General features: G+C 44.5%; 1 protein-coding gene across 1 annotated transcript in view; it reads right to left on the bottom strand.

Annotated features, from left to right (window-relative positions):
• Positions 1-17,973, bottom strand: part of FRMD3 (FERM domain containing 3) — a 285,395-nt gene extending 267,422 nt beyond the window's left edge. The window contains exon 1 of the mRNA XM_087444424.1: positions 17,672-17,973. Coding sequence (XP_087300550.1) covers positions 17,672-17,818 — 147 coding nt within the window. The 5' untranslated portion in view covers positions 17,819-17,973. The remainder of the gene's footprint in view (positions 1-17,671) is intronic.
• Between the last annotated feature and the right edge of the window lie 2,904 nt (positions 17,974-20,877).

The raw sequence follows: 20,877 nt of genomic DNA, 5'->3' as shown, positions 1-20,877 counted from the left end.
TGGTTTGGCCATGGTCCACCACCCCTAGCCCTCCAGATGGAAAAGACTCAAGGGTGAAGGAGGCCCATGGCTGTGAGGCTGCCTGAGGAGAGTCGGGCTCCAGAGACAGCCGCACTCTCCTCACCTATTCAAACGTTAACCCCCCACAAAACGTCCAGCAGCCTAAGGAAAAATTTATTGTCGAGATGCAGGTTGAAGCCATCAGGGAAATGCAAATCCAAGCCGCAGTGCAAATCTACTTCACCACGTCACACTCACTAGGATGGCTACAATCAAAAAGTCAGATAACAGTGTTACTAGTGAGGACGTGGAGAGTCAGAACCCTCACACACTGCCGGTGGCAATGTAAAATAGTGCCGCCACTGTGGAAAACAGCCTGCCAGTTCTTCAAAATTTAAACACGTAAACCACGTGAAGCAGCAATTCTATCCACTCCTGGGTAAATGAAAACATATGTCCACACAAAAATGTATACACACGTGTTCATAGCAGCAGTATTCATAATAGCCAAAAAGTGGAAATAACTCAAATGTGCACAAATCAATGAACAGATCAAAACATTGTGGTAGGTCCATACAATGGAATATTATTTTGTTATAAAAAGACATGAAGTCCTGATACACATGACAACATAATGGAACCTGGAAAAGATGCTAGTTGAAAGACACCAGTCACAAAGACCACACATTATATGATACCCATTTATATCAAATGTCCAGAACAGGCAAATCTATAGAGACGGAAAGTAGATTAGTGGTTGCCTAGGACCGGGAGAAATGCAGGGGTTGGGGAGAGTGACAACTAAGGGTTCAGATGTTTCTTTTGGAGGGGATGAAGTGTTCTAAAATTGACTGTGGTGATGGTCACACAACTCTGTGAATATAGTAAAAACCATTGAATATTGTACACTTTAAATGAGTGACTTGTATGGTGTGTGTATTATATCCCAATAAAGCTGTTCAAGAAATAGATGTGAGAGGATCCCACTCAGAGACTCTGAACAGGGCCCACCCTCATTAAGAAGATGCCTGGTCCCTCTTGAAAGTTCTGCCCTGGCCAGGTTACCTCACTAGGCTAAGCCTGGGTGTGGGGCCTAGATTCTTTTGGATTCTCCCCCTTCCCTCCTTAGTGACTTAGGAAATGACCGATAAACTGAATGTGAGGTCTTTTACAAGATATAATGTGCTGTATAAATTCACCATAATAGGCTCAGGTGATCCCCAAATAGCATAAAGCCGAGGAGGAGGGAGGCAGAGGTGCTCGGTGAGCCCAGAGAAGGAGGGAGTTTGCCAGGACCAGGATGCTCATTAGGCCTCTTATTTCTCTCGGCTCGAGCTCTCCTGGTAGGAAAATGATCAGACTGAGTGCTCTCTGGGCACCCAGAATGGGGAAAAGGGCTCTCAGGTATTTTGCAACATATGACATAATAAAAATAAAAAGACTCGCAAGCACAGAGGGGCCATCCAGAGAGCTGGGAAAGACTAACAAAAAGGTGAGACACACGGCTGACTGCTGAAGTGTGGTTTTTTCTCCCCCATTCGTTAACAGAAAAAATAAATGAATAACTGCTGAACCTCTTGACTTTAATTTGATGCACAATTTTCAGTTAGGATTCAATGCCAGGAAGTGTTTCTGCCTCAGCATCTAAATAATTCACAACTGCTCAAAATATCTACCACGAACCAGCAAACTTGCATCAGGGACAAACCCGCTCCACGGCGCTGTGTTGACAGGTCCGTGTGTGTGTGTGTGTGTGCGCGCATGTGTGTGTGTCTCCATCTCAATTCCTGAAGAGCAGGCGTCTGGTCTGCTACTAACCGCCTGACCCTCACCTGGAAGGCAGAAACCTGCTCTTTGGCTGGCCCCCTTTCTGAAGGTACCACTCAAGGCTACATCTCTAGGGATTATGCCTTAATTTGTTAAACTTCTCGGTCTTGGACAGACCAGGGTTCAAATCTCAGCCCTCACTTACTGGCTGGGTGACTTGGGACAGGATACATCTCTGTGGTCCATTTTGCTAACCAGTAAAACAGAGATATTAATTCCCACTTCATAGGGCTGCTTCTAGGATGAAATGAGAGGAAAGGTGCTTGGCACGGGGGCTGGCACCATAGTAAGTACTCAACAGATGGTGGCCATCCCTGTCACCACTGTCATTATTATTTGGTCAAGTGTGTTCATGTATGGATTCTTTCAGCTAATCAATGTTTGTGTTGAGCACCTACGGTGCCCCAGGCCCTGGGGATGTTCTAGACCCTGGGAAATAGCAGTATCCCTGCCCTCAGTCTGCTGAGGAAGACAGACAGCAAGCACGCACTGGAAAGAAGGAAAGAGTTAATAAATAGCCATAAGTGCTATGAAAAGTGACAAGGAGCAACGTGATCAGGAGTGTCACTTTAGAGAGAAAACTCAGATCGTGTATGTGTGTGATGGGGCATTAAAATTGTGTGGTCTTCTAAATGCTTACTGTCTGATCAACTGATCGACTGCAGAACTTTTCTAAGCCTTCCTGCAAAAGTGAGCCTGGAGACGATGTGGTCGTACATGCACCCGATACCTTTCCCGCTCCCACACGACTGAGCAAATCTCCGGGCCTTCCCTTTCCGGTCTCCTCCTCCCCGAGGGCAGGCCCCTTTCTTCTTGCCCCTCACTGTCTGGGGTCCTCTGGGATCTATGTAAATCACTGTTCCTTGGAAGGCATCTCAAACATCAGGTGTCTTTCAGCATCTCCAACTGCTCTTCACACATCACTGAGGGAGTGGAATTTTAAACAGGGCCCTTGGGAGGAAAGGTCCTCTCTGAAGCATCCTAAGTCTGCAAGACATGGAGACCAGCAGAGCACAGGGAAGAACATTTATTCCAGTCACACTGCAGAGGAGGAAAATAAAATGATGCAATGGAAGAAGCAGTGAGGACATCCCAAGAAACCCGGATGTGACTTTCAACCATCCAGCACAGATACAAGCCCACCAAAGAGAATAAAGGAGCTTAGAGAAAGGTACATATAAAGTGGGCTCCAACATTTCTGGAGGCATTCAGAGCCTGAGACAAAAAACCCAACGTGTCTTACCTCTAGTTCTAGAAGTGTTAGCCAAGTTAACCCTATAAACCAATTCTCCAGGTCATTCTGGCCCATATAAACTATACCTCAATGGGGTTGTTATTATTCCTAATAAAAGATGGTCAATATTGTTTCCTGAAAGGAAACAGAAAATTCTGGAAGGATGCACCAAAAAAATCTGTGGAGACTGGTGACCTCTGAGAAATACATCTGGGGTCAGGTTTGGAAGATGATTTATTTTTCATTAAATAATCTTTTGTATTATTTGAACTTTTATTATATGTTCTATAATAATTATTAAAGGGAAAATATATTATCTCCAAAATAAATGATGGAGGAAAATTACTGATTTGAGAGGTGCTGTTCATGTATCAATAATTACAAATTTTAGGAGTTAATTTCCTTTGTCTAAATCATTAGATGATCCAACAGTGTATAAAAAGAATTACATACCACAACCAAGTGGATTCATCCTAGGTATGCAAGGCAGGTTTGACATTCAAAAACCAATTAATGTGATTCATCACATCAACAAACCAAAAAACAAAAATCACACGATCATATCAATAAATGCAGAAAAAGCATCTGACAAAATCCAATACCCATTCATGATAAAAACTCTCAGTAAAGTAGGAATAGAGGGGAACTTTATCAACTTGACAAAAAATAGCTACAAAATCCTACAGCTCATATCACACTCAACAGTGAGAAACTCACAACTTTCCCTCTAGGATCAGGTACAAGGCAAGGATGTCCCCTCTCACCACTCCTTCTCAACATTGCACTGGAAGTCCTTGCTAATGCAAAAAGGCAACAGAAGGCAATAAAATGCATACAGATTGGGAAGGAAGTAATAAAACTGTCACTGTTCACAGATGACATGATTGTCTATGTAGAAAATTTGAAAGAATCAACAAAAAAACTCCTAGAACTAATAAGAGATTATAGCAAGGTTGTTGGACACAAGGTTAATAGGCCCTCCCTGGCTGGGCTCAGGATTACCTAACAGGTTAATGGGGTGGCTTGTCTTGGAAAAGTCCGCCAATTTTCCGATCTGTAATTCAAGACTTGCTTCATCACTGGGCTCAGAGGTCATGGAAGGTCACAGGTCATGGAACCATCACCACCAAATAGCACAAAAAGTTTAAAACCTTAACTAGGAACTAGAAAACTCCAGTGTTCCTCAGGGTGGTGCTTTTCAAAAAGCACTAAGGCATTCAAAGCCTGAGATTAAACACCCAATGCCTCCCTCTTACCTCTAGCTCTGGAAGTGTAGACAAGCTGGCACTGCAAAACAGTTCTTCAGTTCATTGAACCATACAAACCATGCCTCAGTGGGATTGTCTCAATTATTCCCTAGTAAACGGTAGTCAATATTGTTTTCTAGACTCCGACTATCCATTCCATCATCTTCATAGTCTGAGCAGGTAATTGCCAACTCCCCATTGTACCTCATGGACCTCTCTGGTAATATACAAAATCATAATGCATTTCTTTTAGTTCCCCACAAACACCACACCTTTGCCTGTGCTGAGTCTTCTGCGAGAATGCCCTTCTTTCCCTAACTGCACCCCTTTCAACACACTCTCCCAATTTATTGCCCAGACAATGTGTACTTTTTGTTTAAGACTCATCTGCAGGGGCCAGCCCCATGGTTCAGTGGTTAACTGCACGTGCTCCACTACTGGTGGCCCGGGTTCGGATCCCGGTTGTGCACCTACACACCGCTTGTCCGCCGTGCTGAGGCGGCATCCCACATACAGCAACGAGAAGGATATGCAACTATGACATACAACTATCTACTGTGGCTTTGGGGAGAAAAAGGGAAAAAAAAAAAGGGAGGAGGATTGGCAAAAGATATTAGCTCAGGGCTGATCTTCCTCACAAAAAAAAATTTTAAAAATCCTCATCTGAGACATCATCTCCTCCAGAAAATGTACCCTGTCCTTCCCAGGCTGGATTAGGAGCCTCAGTGGCTGCTCCAGAATTTCTATATAGGAGACACTTTGAGGGTGAAAACCTGGTAGGAAACAGAAGGGGTGTGTGACTTCTCTTGAAATCACATTTTATAGCAAGGTACAATTTTTGCTGAGATATTTGTAAGAAGAAGAGCAAAGTTCTTAAAGATGCTCTTATTCACACTTAAATGTGAGTGAGAAAATATCAGTGATCCATTTCAAAGAATATCCTTTTGAGGAGCAGTGACTGTGAAGGAGAGTGACTAGAGATAAGGGAGGGTTATACCTTCCCCCAAACCATTCTTTAGCTGTACTGTTGGCTCCTCTATGTGCTCCAATAATATCCTGTTGTTCTTCTATCATAGTGATGCAACCTTGAATCTGTTTAAGTGTCTGTCTTCTCTACTAGACTGGGAAATACCACATTCTTATTTATCTTTGTATCTCTGGTACCCAGACCAGTCCTTAAGAGATGCGCTCAATAAATGTCTGTTGAATGGATAGATGGATGGATGGACAGGTGGGTGGATGGATGAGTGGAGGAGTGGGTGGGTGGGTTGACAGATGAATGGATGGATGGGCAGACAGATGTATAGAAAGACGGAAGGGGACATTTTCTTAACCTTCAATTTTGCCTTCAGACCAAAAACTCCTAAAGGGTAAAGACACTGAATCTCAAAATCAATCTCTCTCTCTTTTTCTTTCTCCCTCCCTCCATTTCCAGTACCACCAAGAAAATGTTTTATATTTAACAACTGCTCAATACATTGAGGGAAAACAGGCTGGCATTTCCCACCCAGTGAGTGGACTAAAGAAAGACTGGCAGAAAGGAAGAAAGAAATCTTTAACAATAAATATCGGATAATAGCATTAAAAGCCTCCCTTTCTCTAATGGAGGTACAATTTGGAGATAAACCTGAACCACCTTCCTCTCTGTGGCATATGATTAAAATCTGCTTTGTTCTTCTAACTTGCTATTCTCAAATTACCACACCGCTGCTGGCGCTGCAAACTCAGATTTCACACTGCCTTAAGTTACTGTACAACTCTTCCTCCTTTTTTTTCTTTTATTCAGCACTGAACCAAGAAGGTGTCATCTACACCTGGTGGAGAAACGAAGTTTCAAAATCAGGGGACAAAAGGTGTCATCAAGGTGCCCCCACCCCGTGCCATGATGCCCTGTATCCCTTGAGGTTTGGGACACAGGAGGTGAGGTTATCCTTGACAAGGCTCCAGGTGGTATGAAGTGTTTTTTCCACCCCTGACTCCAGAGATTTTATTACACTCTGCCTGAGCCTTCAAAACAAAGAGACCCTGACAAGGATGCAGCTAGTGCCTCACCAAATCGTATTCATATTTTTCTCGAAGTCCTCCAAATACCGTGGTCTAGGATTGCTAAATTTCCACTTCCAGAGTCAACCTCAAAACTAAAAGGTTAATTACCATAGACAATAGATAGAAAATTTTATTGACATCATCCTTTCTCTTTTTTTTCTTTGCAATTTCTTGGGAGTTAATTTGAAATTTCAAACTACAAACAATGTCTGTACCATGGCAAACGTGTAAAGGGAAAAGGACTATATCTTCCAATTATCTGGTTATGTTAGATGGCAAGATATTCACAAGTACATGATAACTCGAGTGCAATTATCATTTGGATATATATTGAGCCACATATTGACTAAAAGAAAGTAGAGGAGAACTAAAACCCTGTCCTTAGATGACAGTTCTAAGACATCAATATGCTTGCTTTACCCAGAAATGTGGTCAGTGTATGGTTTTTCCCTTGTGCTATTAAAAACGTTGTCAATGGAAAAGAACTACATCATTTAGACTCCCAACGAAGATTCAAAACCAAAATAATGGTAGTATTTAAAATAGTAGGAGCAAACATAAAACTCAAGAGACCATACCTCATCCTAACTTAGCTAGATATGTGACCTTAGGCAAATCACATAACATCTCTGGATCTCAAAGTAATCAACTAGCTAATGCACATTGTTAACATACAACTCAAGGATATCAAGAGGCTTATGAGTGAAAAGAAAGCATGCTGCTAATAAAGGAACCAGTAAATACTCAACACTACTGTAACACTGTAGACGACACCTACATACAGATACAGATCACGTTATTTTCAGAACGATGAGCAGTAATACATATACAGACTAGCTCCTAAAACAACATCAGCTAGTAACATCAAGGAAGAATTATTAGCCAACTTATCAATTAGGTTTTGGTCCTCTCTTCTACTAATAAGGCTAATTATTACTGATTTTTAAGACTGCTTAATTTTATTATCAATTCATTAGTAAATGATACTGTGTTTGAATTTTCAGTTTGTGTTTGAAGACCCTGGTTCAGTCAGTCCTTTCCAGACCAACACTTACCACCAAGGCCTAGTGCCCTAAAGCAACAAATTATGCTTCTGAGGTGATGGATAAGAAACCAAACCCTGGTCTGTTAACATGCTAATTGCTTTCCCCTGCTCCAGAATAACCACATTTCAAACCTTAGCATAGTACATAGATATATTCAGACAAAACTCTATTGCACATCTAAGACCCAGATCATTACATTACTAATATTAGATTACTTTTTTGAGCAATTTTACAGAACTTGAATTTACTTTAATTAATATTCAAATAATCCCCTGGATATCAAATAGAAAACAAAATTTGCCAGAGAAGATATCTAAGATATAAATAAATATTAAATAAAAGATAAATTATTGCAGCTTAACTTGCAAAGCTGTTCGTCATACAACACGTTTAATTTGGAGCCATATTGAGAGAATTTTTAATGTTTCCTCTATTTAATGTTCATAACTTTGTCTCAAAGATCAGCTTCCCTAGAGTGAAAATCTTATGCTTTCTAACTCAGAACCTTAAAGCTGAGACAGGACTTTTTCATTTGTTAGTTAGCTGGGAAAAGAGGATTAAGAGCAGGAAAATGCTTTTCCACTGATAACTCTATTTGGCTGCCTTATTTGCAGAAGAAAACGGAGAAGCTCTTGTTCAGGTCAGAGCTGCCTAACAAAAGGAAAAATGATCAAGTACTCTAGGAAAGAATTCCAGAGCTCATAATCCATTGGTTTGGTCTATAAGGATGCCCCAAGCAGAAACACAGACAACAAGGGAAGACCTGTCATGATGGTTTTGTTCATACCACATAGTTTCGACCGCCTCTTGCATGAACTCTAAGGACTCTATCTGTGTCTCCATACTAGATGGCTCTGCTGACTTTCATTCCTTATTTCCGACTGTCTGCTGGGAATTCTCCACTCGGATACCCTAGAGACACCTCCAAGTCAACATGCCCCAAATGGAACTCATCTTCTCCTCCCCCAATCTCCTTCTCCTTTTTTCTAGCTGCTCAGAGCTAGCTTCATGGGTGTGTGACCTGTGCATTTGCACAGGCACCATGTTTAGAAGGGCCCTATACTTGGTTCAACAGTCTGCTGTTGTGATCTTGAATTCTTAATAATTTTTTAACAAGGGGTCCCATATTTTTATTTTGCACTGGGCCCTAAAAATAATGTGGCCAATCCTGCCCTGCCTGGAGTGGCATCGCCATCACCCCTGTCACTGAAACCAAGCACCTGGGACTAATCCCTGATTCTCCATTCCTTCATTTCCATGGCTAATCATGCCATTTCACACCCAGGGTTTTGTACCAAGCAGAGGATCACCTGGCATGGAATGCCTTTTTCCCCTTCTTCAGAGAGATAGCTTCCACTTGTCCTTTCACTGTTAATCAATTTTCATCTCTACCAGAGATACTATTGATGCCCCAGTCTGCTACAGATGGTCCTCCACCTGCATAGACCTGCCCCTGCATCTGTCATTTTGTCCTCGCGTCACTATCTTGTCTCTCTTCCCCCAACTGATGTGAGCCCCTTGATGAGTGATTTTATTTTCTTTTTATCTCTGGAAGCTCTGTGTATGGCATATAGAAGATATTTTTAAAATGTTTATCGAATAAGATTGATGTTATTTCAAAAAACTTTACTAATTCACTTTTGAAAAACGTAATTGCTTGATCTATACAAATGTTCTTCCTTTTTACTTATTTGTTTATCTACTTAGTTATTTAGTTGCTGAGGAAGATTTGCCCTGAGGTAACATCCGCTGCCAATCTTCCTCTTTTTTTGGTACATGAGCCGCCACCGCAGCATGGCCACTGATAGACGAGTGGTATTGGTCCACCCCTGGGAACCAAACCTGGGCCACCAAAGCAGTGCACCGAACTTAACCACTACGCCACCAGGGGCTAGCCCTGTTTTTCCTTTTCAAAACAAGCTTCATTTTTTCCTACAGTGATCCTCTCGTTTCCCTCCTGCACCTTCAGGGAAAGCCACCTAAGCAAACAGCTCCAGAGCTTATGTGACACCTCGAATGCATTTCCCACTGTCCTATGGGGTCACAGCCCCTCGGGGTCACTTCTGCAAGTAAGAACAGCTGGGCCCCCTATGCCTCTGGGAGCTTCCAGGCACTGCTGGCTTATACACAATGATTTGTTTGTGCCAAGAAGTTGCCCGAGTTCCTCTGCAATGCCACCAAGAGTCCAGGATACAGAAAGCAAGAGTGGGAAGTGTGGCCCAGAGGGAGAAAAAGTCTCTCGTTAATCACGGTCCTCATGTCCTCTCACAGACGTTCAACACTTCATCAGATTGGCCATCACAGGAAATCCTGTTTAAAAAACAATCTCTTGATTTGGCTGGGGTGGGGTGGGGCGGGGAGTTAAAAGGAACCATTCCACCCCCAGCATCAGTACCTAATCAGCATTTCAGTCTATCTGTCTTAGCCACAGGATGGATTTTATTCACTCACTTGCTCAAACATTCACTGAACATCTACTGAGGGAAATGTGCTGGGTGAGGCATTATCAAGGGAGATAAGGGCCAAAAAGTCCCCACATTCAAGGAAATTAATACTATTATTATGAGACAGATGAATTTCACTAACGCCTTACTATTCCAAGCGTGGTCCACAGACCAGCAGCATCAGCATTCTCTGAAAGCTCATCAGAAATGCCAAATTTCAGGGTCCTCCTCAAGACCTCCCGAATCAGAATATGCATTTTAACAAGAGCACAGAAGATCCACACGAACATCAGAGGCTGAGAAGCACTTACACATCCCTCCCAGAGCTGAACACTGACTCCCTGTAGCCTGAAGCAAGTTCAAACCTCATTTGCAAAACCTGCCCAAATGGCTCCTGATCATAATCCCTTTTTTCTCCCCATCTCTGGACTTCCCATCTGGCTCTCTGATACTTCATAGAAGGAGCAACTTGAGTCCCTCACCACACAAAGGGGGAACCAGGAGAATATCATGCTCTCTACTGAATGCCTGTCCCTCTCACATGTGAATCTCATATTAGGTTCTCCACGGGACAAATTCTTATATTTCCATTCCTACAATGTTTTAAGTTTTCCCAAAATGCTACTTAGAAAAAGAATAATAACTTAAGAATTCAAGTGACTAACAGACCTCATTCAAGTGGTTTACATTTTACACACTGCATTGTTGCTGTACATTTTCTATAATCAAAAGACGGGCCTCAATGTATGACATGGCTTTATCTATTTATTAGAGTTGAAAAAATCAAGATTCAGCTGGAGAGCAAGTACAACAGGGAAATGCTTACTACAGCAGAGCCTGGCCTTGTCCTTCTACTCTTAACATTGTGACACACACACATACACATATATAGTTACTACTAAGAATTACAAATACACATATAGACATTTTCCATGTACACACTGGGTGTTTTTTATTTAACTGATATCATTTCAAGGACTTGTAACCAAAAAGTGAAAACAACCCAAATTGTCATCAACTGATGAAATGATAAAATGTGATCTATCCATACAATGAAATATTATTCAGCAATAAAAGGGAAAGAAATACTGATACATGCTACAACATGGATAAACTTGAAACTATAATGCATAGTGAATGAAGCCAGACACAAAAGCCCATATCATTTTCATCAAATGTCTACAATAGACAAATCTATAGAGACAGAAAATAGATTCGTGATTCCTAGGGCTGGGAGGGTTAGGGGGAAATGAGGCTATGACTGCTAAGGGGCACAGGGTTTCTTTTGGGGATGATGAAAATGTTCTACAAATGATTGTGGTGATGGTTGAACAGTGCTGTGAATATATTAGAATTACACACTTTAAGTGGGTGAATTTTATGGTATGTGAATTATATCTTGTGGAAATTAATAAAAGAAACCTTAACTAAACTGGAGTAGGGAAGGCCTGTGGGGGAGCTCTCACACCCTATCATACATCATCAATTACACCAAACAGGAAGAGACTGAGGCTTGCATCTTGGACAGGAAGTAAAACTAAGTTACTACAGAAGGAAGATTTCTCTTCCTACCAGGAAACAGCCCAGCCAATCAGAACCTCAACACCGCAGCTTAGCCAATGAGAAGTTGTTGCCATCCTGAACTGTTACTTTCCCCCAATGGACTTTCCTTTAGAACAGCCCCTCCCTACTCCCCCTTTTCCTCTATAAAAGCAGCTCCCCACCTTTCTTTTTGCCTATGGCTTGCCATAGCATGCACATCCAAGGTTGCAATTCTTTTGGCTATTCCTCAATAAACTCATTTTGAGATAAAATAGACAAGTTTTCTTTTTAAGTTGAAAATCTCAATAAAACTGTTACCCAATAAAGGCAAACAACATCTTAGTATTTTGAAAATACTTGGAACCTCATAGACCCTCTAAAAAGGGACTTCCAGGAGTCCTCGGAACAAACTTTGAGAACCACTGACCCAGACAAAGCATCTAGACTAGGTATTGGGGGTTTTCGTCCTACAAGTCATTTCCCTCTTCCCCTTCCTCCTTCTGAAGAGGGCCTTGATTTTAGATATTGACCCCTACCCCTTGCAGACCACCACCAGGAGGGAAGTTGATCCCACCCTGAGTCCCAGGGTCAGCTTAAGCTAATCAGTCCATTCCCTTCCACTGACTACAGTCACTGGTTCAGGGTTGGGCACGAGTCCTAGGAGGTCTGATCAGAATGAATGCAGGAATTTGGTTGGAATGCAGAGTTGGAAGAGGTTTCTCTCTTCCTCTGGAGGACATCCTATGAAAATATGAGAATTGGAACTACTATAACCATTTCAATAGCAGTTCGAGGATAAAGCCATCACAAAAGGCAGGGCGTTCCTTGAATTAAGACCTTAACTCAGGACTTCTGGATATATGAGCCAGTAAATGTCCTTAGTGTTAAAGCTAGTTTGAATTAGAATTTGCTAGATGAAGTTAAACGCATCCAGCTGATATACTGTCCAACTGATGTGGAGCTAACAGTATTGCATTTTCCTGCAGTCAATACACTTTGCCTTTGCTTTGAGGACATCAGGAGAGAAGCTCTTAGCAGACCATTGAAATAACATTAGTTCTTTTCAGAATATACTTAATACAAAGGGCTGGCACGTGTAATCTAGGCCTAAAAACATCAGAGCTGGGCCATGGTATTTAACAAACTGTCTCTCCCTTCTATTCCTTTTGTGTCTGATTTTCAGTGGACTCTGAATGGCATTCTAGATGAGTTTGATAGAGAAAAGTGTGGGATTGTCCTTCCAGCAGAAAAGGTGTGGCTGTCAGCTGGAATCTGCTTGGATTTCACAGCAAGATTCTCATGGGGCCTGATATTTAGCACATATGTATGTCTGCATGTGACCATCCCTTCCTGTTCCAACAGATAAGAAACTCAGGGAGCCGTAAACTACTCCCTTTTTAAAAAAACTAAATTGATTAGAATAGTACTCTACATTTGTGTGATGTTTTGACAGTTACAACATGCTTTTACACACACCATCTCAAAACCCAGTGGAAGACAGCAGTTGAAGAATTATTGTGCCCATTTTACAGATGAAAGACAGGAGGCCCAGTACTTGCTTCAGATCTTGCTCAATCAGAAAGTGATGGAGTTTGGGCTTAAAAACAGATTCTAGGTCAAAGCCTTCCTACTACTTAGGATTACCTCTAATGTACCTTCACATAATATTAAGATAACAGTCAATATTTTTTGCGCTCTTACTATGGGCCAGGTACTAAGCACTTGACAAATATTCCACTTTTAATCCTTACAACAAGCCCATGAGGTCTGTGCCATTATTATCCCCACTTTACAGATGAGGAAACTGAGGTGCAAAGAGGTAGAGTGACTTGCCCAAAATCACCTGGCTGGTCCATGACAGAGCTAGGGTTCAAACCCAAGCAAGTAGTGCTCCAGAACACAAGCTCGCAGCCACTTTGCCAGGCTGCCACTGCAACAAGAGTGGAGGTGCCTGCTTTATACCAGATGGCGTGTGGCCCCTAGAACCCACCAGTTCAGTAAGGACTGAACTGATATGTAGCAACACAAACTATGGGGAATTATCCAATAATTTCTCTTATTCTGGAATTTGATTGTACAAAGATTGCCTGAAATAAGCCAGGGTTTAGATAACTTCTTACTAAACTCTCCTGACAGTTTTATTGTAACAATAATTATAACTCAATTTGACCTATTCTGAAAGACACCACTGCTTGCTCAGCCAACAGCCACCCCCACCCCACGCCACAGACACAAACACACACACCTCTCTATTCCTTCCATAATGGCAAAGCCGATCTCCCATTATAGAAAGTGAAGCGTGGAAGACACTGGATGCACACCTTCCTAGATTCTTTTGCCGCTAGGGCACGGGCTTATGACCCAATCCTGGTCAATGGGATCCAATGAAAAGGTTTATGGGGGCCTCTAGAAAAGGTGTTCCTTCATGATTAAAAGAAATGCATGAGGAAATACCACCTTTTATATGGTGGATGTGGTAGTGCCTACTGACGTCCAGAATTACTGCAGCCACCTTATGATCATGATGACTACAGTGACATAGCTGGTGTGCTGAGGATGGCAGAGTGGAAAGGTGGAAAGCGCTCGGGTCGCTGAAGAGCTGCTGAACAACCCGGAAGCTGCCCTACCTTGGACTTCTCCTTAGGTAAGATAATAAGTGTCCTTATTATTTAAGCCACTTTAGCTGGACAACTGTCTTACTTGCAGACAAAAGCATTCTAACTCTCAAGTCTCAAGAGGAAGTGCTACAGAGAAGAAACAGCTCTGGATTCCGAGTCAAATGACCTGGGTTCTGATTCACTTACTTCCCAGGTGACCCAAATTGCTTAATCTCTCTTAGTCTCATTTTTCATATCTGTAAGACTCAAATAACACTCAGTAACACAGTAACATCAATAAAATGGAAATAACACAGAAGAGTCCTGAAAATCACATGAGATAATGTGTATACAACTACTCTGTCAATAGCAATGTTTTACTCAGATGTAATTGGTTTTAGGTAATAAACCATAGACTTTTTAAACTGGAGCCATCCATATACCCAATTCCCTTATTTTATAAAAGAAGAAACATTGAGTCCAAATGTCAAATGACTCAATCAATGTCACTCAACTGGTTGGTAACGTAACTAAACCACACATCTCCTGATTCTCAATCTAATGTTGTCATGCCACCCTCATGTTGATAGGTAATGAGCTAGACTAAACATTGGGCACTCTTTCATTCAGCAAGTGTTTATTGAGCACAAACTATATGCCAGGTACTAATCTAGGTACTGGAGACTCCTTGATGAACAATGACAACAACAAAATGTTGCTAAACTCATGGATTTGACAGTCTAGAAAGGAGGTTAATCCACATGTATAAAAATTTACTGAGTGCCTACTATGTGCTAAGACTATGCTAGGATTTCTGCTCAAATCCAAATCCAAATTTGCAGCCAATTCCAACAATACCAACTATGTGTACCAGGCTTTGCTGAAGAATGAATAATGTGAAAAGTCTTGATTTTACTCAATAAAAGTCAGCATTAAAAAATAGCAAGTTCGTTAGAAGGACTTGTGAATACCATGCTGGCGTCTAAAAAAGTGGACAGATGGAGAAGATGGCTAGGACTCCACTCTACTTGAAACAGCAAGACTGAAGGAAAGAGGTTAGAGCTAAACCATGTCTTTCTACCTTCTCCAGACTCAAGGGTTGGCTCAGTTGGAAAAGCTCAGTAGGAAGCAACTGCTTCCCTTCCCCAGACCTCTGTCTAGTGCCCCAGACTCTCCTTTTGCTCCCTGTTCATTTGGAATTTCTCTACCACCCTGCCTAAACATTCACAAACAAATGACATGATGGGTAGGAATCCTAGACACTGTGAAAAAAGAGCAAGTGACTTTTGGAATCTCCTACTGGGAATGGCCATCAGGCTGCTGAAACTGGCCATTAGGTTGTTTGTTGGAGAGTTTTTTTTGCCAAAATACCAACACAATTACATAATTTGGAAAAAGAACATCTAAAAGCTATTGTTTTTCAAACAAAAATCCATACCCCACATTTTGTGCAGTTTATGGAGGGAGGATGCGTGTGACTCTATGTGACATTCCATACACCCCTTTAACTTTCCGATTCCCTGGAATGGAGGAAAAAGGCAAGGAAGGAAGGAAGGAAAGACAGATGGAATCCCCAGGGCATGCACTGATGACTTCAAAAGGTTCTTTTTTAAAAAAAATCATTTTCTTCTCACTCTAAACAAATGGAAAGTTTTTTGTGACCTTACACCCAGAAGTGCAATTTCAACTCCTGGGGATGGAATACTCTAGAAAGGCATAAGGTCCAAAATTATCAAAATAAAAATCGTTTAAATCATTTTAATTGGTTAAATGATAATTACCATTTAGGGGCAGAAGGGGCAGAAAAACATGTGCCACAAAATGAAACATCTGATTTTTTTTTTCAGCAATGCCAAAATCAACGTTTTGGAACATAGCATTTTAACCTCTTTGGCAACAGTTGGGCCATACAAACTCTAACTTTCCAAACTGTTATTGGATTGGCACAATTTACTGTTTCCCAGAATACCAGACAACAAATACATGTCATTGGGGGCGACTTATCTATTCTAAGGAAAACTTAGTCCGGAAAGGGGAAAAAACCAGTGGTGCCCACTCCAAGTGGGCCAGGACAGGGCACACAGATGGCTGAGAGAGCAGAGGAGAACCCCACAGCCCCACTGCCTGCACTGGCCCCTCATTATCGACATATTCAGGATGGATTAAAGGACTTGGACATGCACTTTAGGACTTAAAGCGAAGAGCACAAACCACTCTCTCTGGAACACAAGACAGTACATGCCAAATGTTTCTGTGCAACCCTGTGGCTGCAGAAAAACTGCCTATCCTGCTAATCCTTTTATTAGGTTTAGCTAGAATGAAATGCAAGATCCTCCAGAAAATTCAGTGGGAGCCTACTTCCCTGGGAGGTCATAGGGCACCAGTTCCTGCCTTGAAACTTGTCCAGCTGTCAACTTACAAATTAGTTGCCACTGTCCCCCATCACAAACTCCTACCAGCAAAAAAAAAAAAAAAATCATTCATTCATTCATTCATTCATTCTTGGTTAACACAGCCCAGAGAGGGATTCCTGCCACAGAGAGACGCAGCCCCCCTTCACTTCTCACAAGACAGGGCAGGGTGCCCTGTATTTACAAAACAGCTCAATCCTGGAGCTTCAAGCCTTGGGGTAGGTGAGAAGAGAAAATCCCCGAGATAAATAAGTAAATAGATTTAAAAGTCAGAAGCTAATAGTGCTGAGTCCTGACACGACCTTTCCAGATTGTGCGCACCGAGTGGGTCATGGCAGAGGGCACACACCAGCCTACACACCCACGCACCGACAGTGCACACATGCACACCCACACATGCATGAACACACATGCCCTTGCAGCTCACACCAGATCTCCTGCAAACACAAAGGCACTTACTACAGGAGGATGGGGCTGCCAGCAAAATTGCCTTTGCCCAAACAACTCTCCCTTCTCCAACTTGGACGGGAGTGAATGTCCACCAATAATCCAAGGGACGCTTCAGGTCCTGCAGGGCTCCCTCCCTGTCAGTCTCTCAGCCCTTTTCCTTTCTCTGAAACACTCGGATTTCATAGGATTCCTTCTGAGGTAGCTGCAGTTTCGCGCAGCGCGCGCCCCATCCCTCAAGGCTGGAGCTCTGGGCTGCCTGGCCTCTCTCACCTCCAGGAAACTTCGCCGCCGCCCCACACGAAGTAAAGGGCATGGGCAGGGGGGCAACAAGGAGCGGGAGCGGGTCTCTGGGTCTGAGGGCACCTTTGGAGCCCCAGCGCTAGAGAGAGAACTGAATGAACCCAGGCTGGTGCATGACTTCTCCACCTGGAGAAAGGGAGGAAGGAAGAGTGGGCGACATGCAGGTGACCCTCTGGGCTCTAGGAGCTCCCATTTCCTGGCGGGGTAGGGGACAGAAGGATTCGAGTTCCCCAGAAGACAGCTGCTCCGCGTCCCCAGCCTGGGCGCAGCGAGAAGTGCGCGCAGCGTGCACGCCAGGGGAAGGGGCCCGGGCGCGGATAACAGGAACTTGGCGCCTGCCCCGGACAGTGCCCCCATCGGTGGGTGAGGCTCCCAGCCTCAGAGGGCGGAGGAAACGAAATCTGGCTTTCTAGTAGGCGCCAGAGCGGGTTCCTCGCCCCTGCCTGCGCACGCCCACCTTCAGAGGCCCCTCGGTCCCGCCCTGCCCCCGGCGTGTCCCAGGCTCCCTCGCCCCGCGCCGCCGGCACCTGGATGTGGCAGGAGATCTCCGAGTCGTCCAGCAGCCGGATGGTGCATTTCATCTCTTGGCTGAGCGATTTGATGCTGGAGCTCCGAAAGTGGATCATTTTCATGGTCCTCCTGCCTCTCGGCACACAGTGGCAGGAGGAGAACATGCACCGCGGCCCGGAGGAGCGAGCCGGAGGCTCGGGGCCGGCGCGGCGCTGGTCCGCGCGGACACACACCCTCGCGCACGCACGGTCCCGGACACCCAGGAGCGGCTCAGCCCCGGGACAGCAGCGGAGACGGGCGCCTGCGGCCACACATGCTGGGCAGCTGGGGCGCGGCAGGCGGGTCCCTCCCTCGCTCTCCCTCCTCCTCCCTTGCCTCCGCCTCGCCCGCTGCTTTCCCCGCCTCCGCCCGTCGCGCGCGCTCCTGCGCCTCCCTCCGCCCGGGCTCGCTGGCCCACGATGCCCCGACCCCGTGACCGGCAGGCACGCGACGCACTCACTCCCACGAGTGCGGAGCAGCGAGAGGAGAAGGCGGAGGGACGGCTGGCACCGGTGGCCCGGGCGCCCCGGCGGTGGCCTGCTCCTCCGCCGCTGCGTCAGGCTGGGCCCGGCCTCCTCCCTCTCCGGCCGCGATTCCTCTGGCTCCCGGTCGCGCTCATCCCTGCCCGGGCTCCCCCACGCGTCCAAGAGCGCCCTGCTCGTCTCGGCCCCAGGGGCCTGGCCGCGGGCGCGATTAGAGGGCGATCCTGACCAACACTCGCAGGGAGGGTTCCACCGCGGGAGAGGATTGTTGGACCAGGGGCGAACCCCCGAGAGGGACATGAATCCGTGGCAGGGCTACACCAGGAATACGGCTAATGGCAACAACAATCTCTGGTACTCATGGGATTTTTTTAAAGCCTGTATTTAATACTAACCCGAGTCAATCTCCTTCTCTAAGAATTTCGGAGCCTTCTTAAACCAATTTCTCGTTTATGTCTCCCAATATCTCTGTAAGATCTTTGGTAGTGGTACCTTAGATCCCAGCAAGAGGGTCCCTATCCTGCCCCTCCCCCTTTAGGAAGCTTCCTCCTGCTCCCCCTTGCGGAGGAATCCAGATGTGCACTGTCCCGTTTTAGACAAGTCTCTGGGTACTGGGGACTCTGGAACTCCCTGCCCGCTTCCAGGGTGTTGGGGGCAGGGGATCTCCTGCCCCTCTGTCTTCCCCAGAGTGGCTCAAGCCCCTGTGTGATGTGCCCATAGGCCCAATGGGGAGCCAAGGGGCGGCTGTGGAGGCAGGTGATCAGAGGTTGGACATGAGGCTGGGACGTCCAGGATAGGAAGCGAAAGGGGGCTTCTCGCCCCGCTGCCCTTCCTGAGCTGAACAGGTCATTATTACGGAGTATTTGTTAGAGGAGGAACTTGTCGCCCTGCTCTCAGCTCTTGCTGCAGCTGCATAAAGCCCCCTCTTCAAAGGCATGCCCAGTCCTGGGGCTGGGGGAGAGGTGGCCCAGCCATTTCACCCAATCTTTGTGCACTCGGAGGAGCCATATATGCTCTGGGACATGCCGTGGGATCAGCTGAGGCTTGGTGGGGCCTGCATTGCAATGGGACAGACATCTCCCTCTGCCTACTTACTTCCTCCTTGTGTTAATTACTGGTAAATACCCCACAGGCCAACTCAGTCTCAGTATCTGCTTCTAGAGACTCCAAACTGTGACAATTTATCAAGATGGGAGGATAGAGTATATTTTATTTAACAGTTGATGTCTTGATTGTTGCATTTAAATGTGTAGATAATAGTATGTGAGCTTCCATGTGTAGTCTTGCCCTGGCAGGTGAGTGTTAGCGCAGGACCTGACAGGGAGGTCAGCGTGGAGTTCTGGGAAGATGTGGATTTGATTCTTGGCCCAGCTACTGGCCAAACCTAGGGGTCCTGGGAAAGTCTCTTCATTTCTTTTCTCAACTTCCAAGGCGAGCACATTTGTGCTTGTTCTGCCATCTCACAGGTGCCTGAGAAGCAGGATAAGACAAGGCCAGTGGAGGGAAGGTTAGTCTGTAATCTGAAAACCCCATATGCATATATGAGGTAGCAGTGATAAGACTATCCCACTCCAGTTTGAAACTGCAATGGGGGTTGACTCATCTCTGCCAAAACAAAAAGCAGACCTGAGATTGCCTAGAGATCAAAGAAAAGTCACCACTCAACACAGTCCAAGCTTTTGTTTTCAGGCTACATACTTGAGCATCCTTATTATAGTGACCTTTGGCTCCAAAAGAGTCATGTCAATACCCCAAAATTGTTATCTCACATTTCAAGGAAGCAGAATGAGGACAGTAGGAAAATGGGCAGAAAAAAAATCACCCAAAGTGGGACTGGAAGGCACAGAAGTTTGAGGAAATGAGAAGAAACCAGGATCGGTTATCTGGCCTGGTTTGGAATGAGGGCTGAGATTCAGCTGCTGTAAAGATCTGGGTGCCAGAAGCCCTCAGCATATGTGGAAAAACAGCTAGGTAAATTACTCCTCATGGTCACTTGGAGTGACGTACCCACTAAAGACAAGGCTTTGGGAAACCAAATGGCCACGGTCAAAAAATGACATGAAGAGTAAGAGGAATTCAAAGAATGAACTTAAGAGATGAGCTTAAAGCTGGACCACTTAAAGAGAAGCAGTAACACACTCAGAGTCCTAAATTCTCAACTCAAGACTTGGAAAAAGCTATATTCTTTCTAGAACAGAGCTAAAAAAAAATTTTATTATTTGAACCACAAGGCTAAAAACAAAACTCAAAATATTGTCTGCAAGTTGCAAAATCACAAAGCCAATTAAATTATCAGCCTCACCAGATTTCATGTGTGAGAGACAGTTATCACTAGGAAAAAGTGGGAATAGAAATGGGGCCTTAAAGGAGGATTTGGATAATTCCTAGTAACTGGAACCCCCAAGCCCCTCTTGGCAGCTGAAGCAAAGCCTTTTCCCTTAAATAATGAGGCTGTTCTTAACTTTGTTTGAGACTCTATTCGGACCTCACCTGAGGCAGTTACCTTGGAAAGGGAAGCCAGTCTTCTCCAACCCTCACCCATCCCCTCTGATCCTCTCATTCTTAATACTTGGGATCAGATCCAGGCACACCCTGGGAGGCCAATTACAAAGTCAACCCCAGGAATAGAAAGAATTGCAAAGTTTTGCTAATTTAAATGGAAAAGTATATGTGTGAATAAACCTAAATTTGTCAGTTTGAGG

The sequence above is a fragment of the Ceratotherium simum genome, chromosome 20 (genome assembly GCF_057802395.1).
Source record: "Ceratotherium simum simum isolate JZ-2026a chromosome 20, ASM5780239v1, whole genome shotgun sequence".
Taxonomy (NCBI): Eukaryota; Metazoa; Chordata; class Mammalia; order Perissodactyla; family Rhinocerotidae; genus Ceratotherium; species Ceratotherium simum.
This window is presented reverse-complemented; position numbering and strand designations above follow the sequence as displayed.